The sequence below is a fragment of the Falco peregrinus genome, chromosome 8, assembly GCF_023634155.1.
Source record: "Falco peregrinus isolate bFalPer1 chromosome 8, bFalPer1.pri, whole genome shotgun sequence".
Taxonomy (NCBI): Eukaryota; Metazoa; Chordata; class Aves; order Falconiformes; family Falconidae; genus Falco; species Falco peregrinus.
Genome location: NC_073728.1, coordinates 32,974,349 through 32,987,630, shown reverse-complemented (window position 1 = coordinate 32,987,630; position 13,282 = coordinate 32,974,349). Strand labels below are relative to the sequence as shown.

Below are 13,282 nucleotides of genomic sequence, written 5' to 3'. Positions count from 1 at the left end.
TATTATATATGCTGTAACTTAGACTGACTCTAAATTGCATTTATGTCTACAAAATACAGGTGTGATGGCTGGCTTCAATATGAGTGGAGATCTCCAGAAACCTGCTACCAACATCCCCCTGGGGTCTCTGGCCGCTGTTGGCACCTCGTAAGTCATAGACTGGGGAAGATTTACTCTTTGGAGTCTGCCCTGGGTGTGACCAATCCATTCCATATTCCCATCAACCTTTTATTACTCAGCCATCTGGAAAATGAAAGTCTGGCTTTTGTTCAAATTATCATCCATTACCACCACCTACTCTGGGTGGGTTAGAAAAGAGGTTCATTAATGTGGATGTGATCAGTCCTTCCTTCGCCGGGTGGGATGTGTGCTGGTGCTGGGGCGGCTGTGCTGCTGCAGCCTGGCTGTCCCAGAGCAGGACGCAAATCTCTCGAAGGCTTGGGGTGTATGGTTTTGTCACTTATTGCTGTTGATCTCAAAGTGCTTTCTTCTTCTATGTAAATAGAAAAAAATACAAAAAACCTCCATAATTTTTATGATTGGGAAAATGGGGCCAAGACATATGAGATTACCTACCTGCCTGCAAGACCAGGGGAACACAGGAGCCCTGCATCCCCAAGTAGTCCTCTCCCCTGGGAAACGCTGCTTTCCAGTAGTAAAATACTGTTACATATTTTAAAAAACCCCAACACCTCAGTAGGTTTTTCTGCCTGCTTTTGTTGCCACCTAAATTGTTTTTGAAATGATTACTTTTAATTGAGTACCAAGATTCAGACAGAAAGGAAGGATCTTCACAATTTAGAAGGACTCCTGCTGAATTTGGTGCTTGTTTTAAGTGAGGGGATCCCACAGGACACAGAAGTACCACAGATGGGTGGACTGTGGTCATTCACATCTCTGCTGTCTGGGCTTTGCAGACAGACTAGCTTATGCTTCCACCTGAGTGCTGGAAAGGCCAGAGACAGCAGAGGAGGATCATGACTGAGGTTGTGGAACAAGCTGGCTGTGGTGTTTCTTGTTGCTGCCAGGTGAGAGTACCTGTGTGCCTGCAGAGTCATAGAATCGTAGAATAGATTGGGCTAGCAAGGACCTTTAAGGGCCATCTAGTCCAACCCCCCTGCAATGAGCAGGGACACCTTCAACTGCATCAGGTTGCTCAGAGCCCCATCCAACCTGACCTTGATTGCTCCCAGGGATGGGACATCTACTATCACTTTGGTCAGCCTGTGCCAGTGTTTCTCCACCCTCACTGTAGAACATTTCTTCCTTATATCTAGGCTGAAATCTACCCTCTTTTAGTCAAAACCCTTTACCTCTTGTCCTATTGCTGCAGGCCCTACTAAAAAGCTTGTCCCCAGGACTGGGCTGTTCCCCCCATGCACACATCAAGAGTGCAGGTAGCTTCCCCACAGGGGTGCTGTGCCATCGGCTGTCCCTGGCACCTTGGAGTGGGGAACGAAGTGGACTGCTGTTAAATTTAGCCCTGAGGCTAAATCATGCAGGAACAGCCCCTGCAGAGTGATTGAAGAGCCGACTTGTGGGTACTTGACCGTCTCCTGGCTTTGCTAACAGGCAGAATCCTCAATGGTCTTGTCTTGCTGGAAAAAAAATATGTTTATTTTTATTGTTTGCAGGTGGTTTCTGTATATGGTCTTTGTTTTTTTGCTGGGAGCCATTTGTACCCGTCAGTCGCTCCGCTATGACTTCATGATAGCAGAGAAGGTAATTTGTTCAAATAGTTCAGCGTTGTTTTATATAATGGTGCTTTCGGGTTGCCATCTGCCTTACTGAATGCTTGAATTTTTCCGAAAGCCTAAGGAATTTGGGTACACATCCCTCATTGAAATTCAGGGGGATTTCCCAGTGCACAATTGATTTGAATAGCCTTGCATTCACCAGCATGTCCAGTAATGCTGAATCTTGGCATAATCACCTGGCAATAGCTTTAAGAGCTGAAATATGCTAATGTGGTCTAATGATAAATGCTGTATTTTATTCAATGTATTCTTTCTTCTTGCTGAAAGCTTATACCAAATTGAAATCTCTAAAGAACCCCAGTGCTTATCTTTACTAAGTCAAGCGAAGCTTACATTTCCATATCTAGCAGGCTGTAATTGCAGGGCGAGCAATAGGATTATTAAACTCAAGACATTCCACATGGGTGTATATACACGAGGGAGGTTTGTAGTGTTACAGGCAATGAACCTTATCACTGCAGGCCTTTGAAGAGAGAGTAAAAGATTCTGGTGTGCCATTGTCTTACTTTAAATGGGATGTGTAAGGGCAAATTTTTTATTATTTAGCATTATCCAAAATCATGGGTTCACCATATTTGACACTACTTCTTGTGATGAATTTAAAATTGAGATGTTTGTCATTTATTTGATTTGTAACATGGTTTTAATCTAAAATATAAGTTTGAAACTCTGGCTTTGTTTCTTTCTAAGTAATTGTAGCTCTAGACTTCCTTCAGCCCCCAAAATAAACCAGTTATTGGTGGGGCTTCCTGCTAAGGTAAAAAAATCATCTCTGTTTCAGGGGGGAAAAGAATGAGCCTGCCTTCTTTAAGGCAGTGTCTCTGTGTGTCAGTGAGTTAGTGGGCAAAAAGTACAGTAACTAAAAGGATCAGCTTGAAATGAATCAGCTGAAGAAAAAGAGATCATTAAAGCTGTGTTTTAACTTCAAAACCCTTGGGGTGAGGAAACGAAAAATCTTCCAGTGAAGACTGTAAGGATATTTAATGATGTTAAATTTAAAAAAACAAATAGACAAATAAAACCCCCCAAAAAAGGAAATTCAGTTTTCTTTTCCCTAGTATGGAACAAAACAATTTTTGTGGAGTCCCAATGTTCATGTTGCTGCTTTGAGTTATTACGAGCTGCTTTAGCTTTTAATGACTTTGGAGAGGGAGGGGGGGGAGAGATCATTACACACCCAAACTCTCCCTTCTGTCACTCACAGGTGAGTGAGTGCTTGGGTGCTTCTCTCACTTACAATACTTGTTTGGCTTTGTAAACATAAAAATGAGATTCAGTAATTTCAGTTCTAATGAGCTCGAAGTGCCAATTTCTTATAAAGTATTCACACTCTTCATGCTCAAAACCCCCAGCAAACCCTTTCATCAGCCTCTGTAAAAAGGACTCTTCCCCTCTAACCCTGATCTGAATGTCAAGTAGTGCATTTAAATGAAGCATTTTTGGCAGCTAAAATAATATATGATGTCTGGCACAACTGTTTGTTGCTTCCAAGTATTTCTCAGAGCAGGGCAGGGTTAGAGGAGGGGGAAGATTTGCCATCGAGCGTCTGTCTGTTGGTTTAATGGAAGCTGGTATCTGCTCATCTTTGCCTCAAGTTTCTTTTGTCCCACAAGATAAAATTCACAAAGCCAAGTGGATTTTCATGGGGAGAAGAAAAGTTGTGGTGGGAAGTTTGTACAGTTCTGGACGATGACATTAATTTTACATGCCTTCCCCAAACAGCAAGCGTTTTATGGCTTGTTACCCAGTCTCCTTTTTGCTGCGTGCAGATTTCATAGATGAGGAAAAGGCATATGTAGCTTGAATCATCCTTAGCCATGTGTGTTTTTGTAGTTCCTTCTAATAAAGCATGTGCCACCTAGCTTCACTAGGGGCAGAAGCTGGGAGGACCCATGTTCATTTAGACCTTATTTTCCATGAGAGGAGGGGTGGGATGCAGGGACCCGCATTCAGTGACATCTGCCACCAGCGTCTGTCTGCACCGCCGGCAGCTCGCTTCAGTGGAACACGGGCAGGATGGATCTGGACCAAAACCAGGGGGTTTCTCCCCACCTGGCCTTTGTGTTGATGTTGCCCACCGTGCCTTGCCTTCCCCTGTACCTGGCTGCTGGCTGTCAGACCTGTGTGGTCCCACAGGACTTGGGGACAGCTCAGGTGCCCCATGACCTTAGTCTTCTTGGCTGTGTCTGACGTCGTTACACCACGGTACCAGGAGCAGTCCCGTTTCAAGGCTTTCTTGCACAGTGTCCATGTTGTGGGATATGGTGTATTTGGGTGGGATTTTTTAGATAAGCTGCCTGTGCTTGCAGCTTTTGACAGCGGGGACCTGCGCAGGGAGACCCCAGTGCTCGCTTCTGTGGGATAGACCGTGAGCTGCCCTCCTGTCCCTCCACGCCTGCGGGAGATGCTCCCCGTGCGAAAGGGTGCTCACTGGAAACCAGTAATAAACCCAGCCTTGCTAGCAGTATGGCTTTAAGGATTTTTTTTGAAGTTTCATGTTGGCCAAAGGAAATTCTTTTCTCATTGAAGACAGGAAAATAAGGTCATTCTATTATATCCTTCGGAGCATATTTTTTGAGATGCCATTTGTTTAAGTGGCAATTTCAATTTGGTTTTACTGTGGGTTTTCTTTCAGGATTGGTTTTCCCCTCTGGGACACAGGGATTTGTCTTCCTGTTTTGGATGATTGGAAGCCTGGGCAGCTTTTCCTGTATGATGTGCTCTGTATATAAGTGATCCCTCCTGAAATAAACTCACTTCCAGTCACTTAAGGGGAATCTAATAGCTGCTGCTTTGCTGCAATTGCTCTAAGTGACAAAGAATTTCTTGGATATGAGCTTGTCAAATGGCTCTGTTGGTACAGGATGTTCAGTATTAAATTACTTTAATGGGATAATTTTCCTGTATTAATTGCTTGCACTTTATGCCACAGAGCAGTTAAATTGTGCTTTCCCAGGGCTCGCTCTGTTCATTTAGCAATGTTACAAAATATATGTGATCTCTTAAAATACATGTATTTAATACTGCTCAGGCATCTTTAAAGAACAATATAACCAACTTTGCATTCTCTCTGCTTCCTCCAGGTATCCTTGGTGGGTTTCTTGTTTTTGCTAGGGCTGTACATCTCATCCCTGGCCTCCTGCATGGGAGGGCTATATGGAGCACCCAGGATCCTACAGTGCATCGCCCAGGAGAATGTGATCCCCATGCTCGCCTTTCTTGGACGTGGGGTTAGTCATGCTTTCTCTGACACTGCTGTCAAACCTTCACCTGAAGGAAAACTGGTGATTTAAGAAGCCAGGATTTCTATGTGTCTGTAGGGTAAGATGAGAAGTGTATGAAATGCAGGGAGGGGAAGACTTGGGGTCGGATACCCTATGCACAGTCAGAAAAGCTGGGAAATGGGTGGTTTTATGAAAAAACCAAGAGTCCAGCTGCCTGTGGTCCTTCCCCTGCCTGTCCCCTGTACTGCACCGCCTCTGCCCTGAGCCCTTCTGTGGGGCTCAGCACCACGCAGGAGCAGCCCTGCTTCACCCCGGCATCCCACTCACCCACCCCTTCACCCTGACCTGGGACTGTCTGTCCTGCCCCTGTGCACAGACAGTCCTTCCTGGGATGCTGTTGGTCTCTTCCCTCCCTTGGACCTGGTTCTTTGAGATGTTCTCTGTAAAAGAGCCACTTTATAACTTTGCCTGGGGTTTTTTTTTTTTGGGGGGGTGGTGTTTTTTTTTTTGCAAACGCCTTACCTACGCTGGTGCCTTTTTTTTTTTCCTTCTTCTTTGCTGTATGTTTTCTTTAATCTGCTCCTATCCTCTTTGGTAACCTCATAGCTGAGTACACGACTAGTCGTGGTGCTGTGGGTTCGGTCTGTGTGCACTGGAGAAGAGTACACTTCTCTGTAAGATAAGGTGCCTTCTGGACACTATAAAATAAAAACAAAGATTTGAAAGGTTAAGTTAGTGGGCTGCTAATCTTTAGATATACTTTGAAACAAGTATTGCTTTGAGTATGACAAGGGCCTTTGTCCTTGTCCTCACAAATAATCCTTATTCACATGAGTTGTTCTACTGAGATCAAAGTACCAGTCACTAAGGACTTCGTAGTCTTGAGCTATATGTTCAGAGCAAACTATTTGTAATGGGTTTCTCTTCTTGTAAATAGAGAGAAAATAATTCCGTCACTGTCAGTAGCCTACAGTACCTAACTGTATCAGGTGGCTGGAAAAACCTTACAACGTTTTGCTTCTTCAGAGCAGCTTGTAAATACAGAAAAATATTTTACAATATTGGTATTTATGAACGTTTTAAAATATTTAAACATTTTATAAGTATGATAATTTTCTATCCTTTATTTTATGTTTCTCAAAGTAAAAGTCAAGTCATATTAATAGCAATAATAATAATAAAAAGTAATAAATATAGGGGAAACAGGAACAATAACGACAGCAAAAACTTCCAGCTCCTGAAAGGAGTTGTCAGGTGATCCTAGGACAAGCTGTTCTCCCCTTGGCAACACTTGTGAAATTCTCAGTGATTTAACAAAGTTGACTGTAAAGCTGATCCCCTCACCTCTCTGAGAATTTTCTGTCTTTGTGTCAGATTTTCTGTTCTGAACTCTGTCTGGGCAGAGTGCCATGATGGGAAGGGCTCAAAAAGAGGTGAGATGTCAAAGGCAGATCACTTTTCTTCCTTCCTTCTCTCTGCCACCTTTGAAAATTGTCTAGATTTGGTTTATGGGGAGTTAATAGATTTAGTTTGCCTTTACCAATCTGTTCCACATCAGTTCTTTTCTGTGGCTGAGGGAAGTGTTGTAGTCACTGTAACCCCAGCTGATGGGAAGAACATGAGTGTTTTCTGTAGAGCTAAACACAAGCCAGAGGATCCTGGGATTGTCCCATCTGTTCCCTGTCTCCGTACATCTTTCTGATACTGAAGATGCTTTCTGAGACCCGTGTTCCTTTGTCTCCGAGACGTATTTCTGTTTCATTATGAAAAGCTGTAAATTCCAGAACTGGTCCCCTTTTCTATTAATAAATAAGAGCAAAGGTAATAGAAATAGTTTCCATTTGAGCTGTGTGTTTATTAAAGCAGCACGTGCAGTAAGTGAAAACCTAAGATATTTTGTAAGGTATCTTATAAGATATTTTCCAGTGAGGTCTTTAGCAGCCTGCACAGGCTCCTTGGATACCGATACAGGAAGACAGTGCCTGCTCCAAGGAAGGGCACCTTAGCCTGGGATTAAAGTTCATGAGCTGATGGCTCAAATCTTTCCATCCCCAGTGCCTTTTGCTTTGTCTCTCTTTTCCTCCTCCTTTCCCTGCCTTCACCCCACCCCAAAGGAGAAGAGCAGGCAGTGTTTCTCCTGGCTGCCTGCCTTCCCGACACACGCCAGGCATCGCTGGGGGCTGACTCCCACCCTCCAGCATCCTGGGCTGCCTAACCTCTGCTGCTTTCCTCCTGCCGCTGGCCAGGTACGGCCTGGGTGGGTGAAAAGAGGGAAAGCCCAAGTGCAGAGGCTCAGCAGACCATGGATTTAGCTCAGCTTTGTGTCAGGGCAGGGCCAGAATCTGCTGATGTGAAGGTGGCACTGCTCCATGCAGGCAGACCTTCCTTGACTGTGTCTGGCAGTTGAAGCCTTTCCAATGACAGCATGTGGGAGCCTTTTGGGTAGGCAGCAATGCGGAGTCCTGTAGAGAAATTAGAGATGAACAGTTACCTCTAATTAACACGTTTTATTGCCAGACTTCCCATAAGCCCTGCAAATCTCTCTGAAGGTTTATTGCTGCTTTAATGGCATTGTTTTACTGTGGAGGTATGGAGTGAGAGTGGATGAATTTTCCAAAGGCAAAGCTTGAGTAAGGCTTGGAGGTGAGGTGGGAGCTCAGCAGCTTTTGGCTTCCAGCCTGTTCTTGAATTTATTAAGCTGGTGAGCTTCTGCTTGCACATGCATGCACGTATTTCATGACTAAGGGGGTACTGCAGACTGCCAAGGTCACCACCCATGGTGGCTGAGCAAGTGGGGAATCCTCATGGTAAGGCTCGTGATTATCGATTTAAATGTGAGATTGTTTTGTTTATGAACTAGAAAGGACCTAATAAGACTTCAGTGGCTGCGATTTGCTTAACAAGTCTCATCACCATGGCTTTCGTCTTCATTGGGCAAGTGAATGTTCTTGCTCCCATTGTCACCATCAACTTCATGCTGACATATATTGCTGTAGACTATTCCTATTTCTCAGTCTCCTTGAGCTACAAAGTTCAGCAGAAACCTGACAACACCCAGATGGGAAATGCTAGACCTGCTCACGTTTCCCAGCCTTTAATTTTCAACAAGCCTTCCAGCCATGCAGCAGATGGAGTAATTCAAAGCAGATCAAATGGTACCTTGCTGGAATTCAGAAAAGACATGGACCAGCTTTTTAAACCATTTCGTAGTGAGCCAGGTACTTGCAAAAAAGGAGGAGCTGAGAATTTAACTCAAAAGCTCAAACAAAAGAAGGCAAAGAAGCCGGCCAAGCAGACGTTACACGACAGCTTTCTCCTGGATCTCCATCATGATGCTCCCCTGGCTCAGTATGGCTGGGATGAGACCGTGGAGCCCCGCAAGGAGAGCTGGCAGGACCTGGCTGAGGAGGGCTGTCAGCATGATGCCAATCCATGCTCATCACTCTCTGCAGATGCCCAGTGGTCCCCCAGGCTGCTGGAGCAGGGGGAGCAGCTCTGTAGTGAGGTGCCAGCGCTCCCTGGCCAGAAGGGAGAAGGTAAGGGCTGTGGGAGATGGACAGCTCCATGCTTATGGGGGAATGATTTATAACCTTGGTCCTTCTGGTGCTTTCCTGAAGGCAAGTGTGAAACTAGCTTTATACAGGGCTGTCATTCAGTGATTCATAGCAATAATATCATTTATTCCAGGTGAGGGTAGAGTTCATTCCAATGCATCAGAGGAGAAGTTCCAATGCAATTTCCTATGGAAGATTAATCACAGGAAAGCAGGCAGGACTATATTTAGTGTAGGGTTGTTTACTATATACTCATTATTCTACACATGCACACTCAATGCTCTACCTTAAAAAGGTTTTGAGTGTATCTTGGGGTTTCCTTCATCCTGGCGTGGGGTAGGTGGGATGGAGTCGTGCAAGTCTAAAACTCAGGCTATCAAAATGCAGCGGTCCTCACACCGCAGATGGAGTCTGTAATTCGACAGCTGCAGCTAAGAGTCTGTATTTGTTTTGTTGGTGATGTGAGTATTTGATACTGTGTCTTTGCTTGGAGTTTGTCATCTCAGTGCTGTAGTGTTTTATCACGAATTAGACAATTAAGCTTCATAAACCCCTCCAAAGGAGAAAAATATTATTTCTTTTTTCACAAATAGGGAAACTGAGGCAGAGACAGGCAGATGTGGCTTTCCAATGGACTCAGTACCAAAGCTGGCAGCTTTGGTTTATTCCTTGCACTTTTCTGTTTTCATTTTAGAGGTTTTGGTCTAACTCTGCCGTACCCAGCTGTCAACTAGAATTTCTTATTTGGTTTTCTGGAATCTGGTAATGTAAAGTAGGAGAAAAAACCCCACACTATAGCTCCTTTCTGATGTCTCTTCTTTTATTTGTATTTCTTTTTTTTTTTTTTTTTTTTCCTGTAGAATCATCTATAAAACAACAAAATCCAAAGCTGGGAATTCAGCAAACACCAGAATCCTTCTACTCCAAATTCTGCAATCACTGGGTTTCCTTTGCTGGTGTAAGTAATTTTATTTTGAGCACTGGTTTGTGATTGTAGAAAGCAGAAGGAAATTCATCACTTACTGCAGTGTAAATACACTCTAGTGCTTTAAAACAGCTTTTGATTCTATTATTCCAGGTCACCTGAGTTAAGTATTCAAGGTAACATGCATCCAGCAATTCAAATTCAAAGAAAGCCAGATGGCATATTAATTAAAACAACAGCAGAACACACCCCACCCCCCAAAAAAACGTAACAAACCAAGAAAAACCCAAGAAAAAAAACCAAACCAAAAAGATACAAATTCAAAATCTGTCATCTTAGGACTTTAGAGTTGCATGGCTGGGTGGGAAAGAAATCAGGGTCCCTCTTTTCACCCTGTGCTAGCTGGCTTTTTCTTGCCATGGGATGGAGTGAGGCATCAGCTTCAAAGCTGTGGTGTTTTTATTTATGAGCCAGTTTCTGCAAGCTCGGGGTGGGGTTTCATTAAGGCTGACCTCCTGATACCAGCAGCCCAGCTGCGAAATTCCATCTTTTGAGGGAGGGAAGTGGAGCATTCTTCCAGCATGTTACTTTAAAAAATAAATAACTTTTAAATAGCTTCTATCTCAAGCCGCTGAGGAGTTTAAGACATTTAAATTCTTTTTGGAAAGATGGATTATTGGGCAGATGACAAGGAAAGGGTCACATATGCATAGTGAATGAACCATATGGCTGCGCTGCATGGATAGGCATCTCATAGCTGTGTGTAAAATGTAACAAACCCACCCAAACAACACAGGGAACCCTTTTAGTGTAATCCTCAGATGGAGTTCGACACCTACTTTTCAAAGTCACTGCTGTGGCTGCCAGCAGCCAGCTCCTGGCAAGGGGTCGCAGCACCAGCGGTGGGGTGGTGTGGAGGCTTCTGCAGGAGGCTGCGTGATGAAGCTGTCTCTGGGCTCGGTAACTAATGTGGTTCCCAAGCACTTGTCATCACGGAGCAGTCAGTTCTCTCTGCCTTCGCAGGGGAATTTGCTTATGGAGATGACTGATGTGTTCATTAAAGCAGATTTGGTTTCCTGTCAATAACCAGACTTGGGAGGAGGTTGCAGCAGAGCTGAAAAGGGATCAACGATTCAAAATAAAATCACTGGCTCCTCTCCCCTCTGACCTCTCTCTTTGAGCTTCACTGTTTATGTCAGCCTGGACTCATTTAGCTCGCTTTTTACATGCTGTTCCTAACCTCAGCTATGAAGATGCTACCCCTGCCCCTGTTTGTATGTGCTTTGGGCCAAATCTGCCTCCTGAGCTGGTGAGCCTCTGGATACTCCTCTTGGAACAGCTCAAGCAGAGAACCATGCTGCCTCTAGGACTCGGTGTAGCTCACTTTCACTGCTACCTCACTGCTGCTGAAGATGACACCATAAACCTGTGCTGTCCCTCCTTTTAACAGTGAGGTCAAATGAGGCTCCCTGTAACAGGAACCTCATTACCAAGAAACCTCAGCCATGCCATACCCAAATCTTTTCAGATAACACTGGGTGGAAATGCTTTGCGTGTGGCCAAAAGCCACGCGCCGTGGAGGTTTTGCAGGCAGGAGAGGATGTGGTTCCCCAGGGGTCCTGCTGCACCACCAGCCTCAGCCACCAGTGCCCCAGAGCATCCATCCACCTGCGTGGTTGCAGTTGGCATCGTTCCTCCTATGGGCAGGACCTGGGCTGTGCAGCCGGTCTTGTGCAAGGAGGGCCTCTGTGGTGTCCCTATCCCGGGACATCACTAGGAGGGAGACACCTACAAGGAAACACTCATTCAGGATAATTCTGAGCAGCTGCTTCCTGGGTCCTGACAGTGCATGTCTCTTACACAGCAAGTCTTCTCTCCCAAGAAGACCCTGAGAAAGACAGAGGTGTGGAGATGCCATCAAAGCACTGGTTTTGCATGCATTTAAAATGAAGATGCAGTATTTCTGGCAACAGCAACAAAAAAGAGCATTTACTACTGCTTTCATAACAACTTGAAGGCCCCAGCACTGCCTCAGTTTTAGAGAATTTCCATCAGAGCTGCAGGCTCCTCTTGCCAGGCTGAGGAACAAGCTGCTGACCCGGCGTCAGGCTGTGGCGGAAGGTCAGCAGCCCCCCATGGGCACTGCGCTGCCAGCTCTGCCATGGGGGCAGTGGAGCCCCTGGGCTTTGCAGAGAAAGGACTGGCAAATTGTTATCATTGTATTATCTACGGACTCTGGGGTAACCTCAAATCACGTCTTTTCGACAGGCCATCGTGTCCCTCATTGTAATGTTTGTCATTCAGTGGATCTACACCCTCGTCAGCCTGGGTGCAGCGGTTATTCTGTATTTCTACATTGGCCAAGTGAGCCCCGGACTCCCCCTTGGTGAGTTGTTTTTTTATTATTATTATTAAACCTGCTTAAAAATTCATTAAGCTTTAATTTAACTTAATTAGGAGTTGAAACTCTTGTGTTTAATATGCAGGTGACACTGTGAATGATGAGGTTTTGTTTCACTGCCAGTTTTAATACATTTTCTCTCCGACTGTTTAATTTTTTATTGGATCCTAACTGTAACTAGCATTGGTTTGATAGTTTGATTGTTGTGCTTATTGCTTTCTTATGTTGCACTTTAAATGGCAAATCCAGATACTAGTACTAGAACTTAACAGGGATGGCAGATTGTAAATGTATCACAGCAATGAGAAAAATCTGCCGTAAATACGTTTTAATAAATTTAATCGATCTAAACCCACCTGAGAAAACTTCAAGGAAAATGGGGATTATGATGAGTATCTCATTAAATCTCAGCATTCATAACTGCAGAACAAGAGAACCTTTTGATTCCAGAACTAACCAGGCTGAATATGTTGGGAATGTAATCTGGGAAAATACTTCAAGGCAGAGGGCATTGGAAAGGTCTGTGCATGTGATCGGCTTAAACAAATTCAAAATTGAACAGTGAAGCACATTCAGAAAGTGGCTTGTGAGAGCCTACAGCTCCTTGGCACGGGCATGGGAGGGGTTTGCGTTGGTCTGTGTCTCCGAAGGGGGAGAGTGATGCACACACAGTGTGCACGTACATGTACTTAAGCATACATACGTATGTAGGTGCATACATACATATGTAGGTGTGTGCATGCATAAATAACTGCACACGTGGATGTGCTGTTTTTTGTCCAAGATGAGAAAAGTCAAAAGAGCCTGAGTTCATACATCTTTTAGGCAATGCAGAAATAGCTACCCAGGTTTATTTTGATGAAAGATTATTAGACACTAGGTTAAGCAGGCTCTAGATTTCAGAAACCCAGACAATGAGAAACCAAAAACTAGTTGTCATTCAGTAACTATCGAAACATAGCTCAGCAATTCTCCTTCTACTCTGAAGTGACTTTTGTATGTATCTGTATGGGATAGTAGAAAAGAGCTGTGCTGGTAGGTAGTACTTGCTAATTTGTATCTCTTGAAATACATCTTTTAACAATGTTTTTCATGCCCCCCAGATATTAAACAGAACACAGTTAATGTTTTCAGGCTTTGGAGTTTTCTTTGCCTTTGTATATTCACTATGTTATAGCCCTGTTTTCTGCTTTTGAAATATTTACCAAAAATGACCTTAACAAGAATTTCTCAGTCAGTGTGTAAAGGATTTTGGAAGGTGATCTGAGAAAAAGCAGCATGATTAGACATTTTTTTCTTGGTTTCTTTTGCACATGCTTTCCCATGCATACAGTAAAACAATGCATGGCAAAGAAAAAGAAATGAGCTCTCAAAGTTCAGTCTGATTTTTATTTGGCTGTGAGTGAATGTTATTTTGTGAT

The 13,282-nt window shown here is 44.1% G+C and overlaps 1 protein-coding gene across 3 annotated transcripts in view; it reads left to right on the top strand.

The window, feature by feature from the left end:
- Positions 1–13,282, top strand: part of SLC12A8 (solute carrier family 12 member 8) — a 54,946-nt gene that overhangs the window by 36,845 nt on the left and 4,819 nt on the right. For all 3 annotated transcript variants that reach the window (XM_055812852.1, XM_055812853.1, XM_055812851.1), the window contains 6 exons: positions 60–147; positions 1,635–1,722; positions 4,841–4,987; positions 7,842–8,517; positions 9,396–9,493; positions 11,729–11,846. In XM_055812852.1, coding sequence (XP_055668827.1) covers positions 60–147; positions 1,635–1,722; positions 4,841–4,987; positions 7,842–8,517; positions 9,396–9,493; positions 11,729–11,846 — 1,215 coding nt within the window. The remainder of the gene's footprint in view (positions 1–59; positions 148–1,634; positions 1,723–4,840; positions 4,988–7,841; positions 8,518–9,395; positions 9,494–11,728; positions 11,847–13,282) is intronic.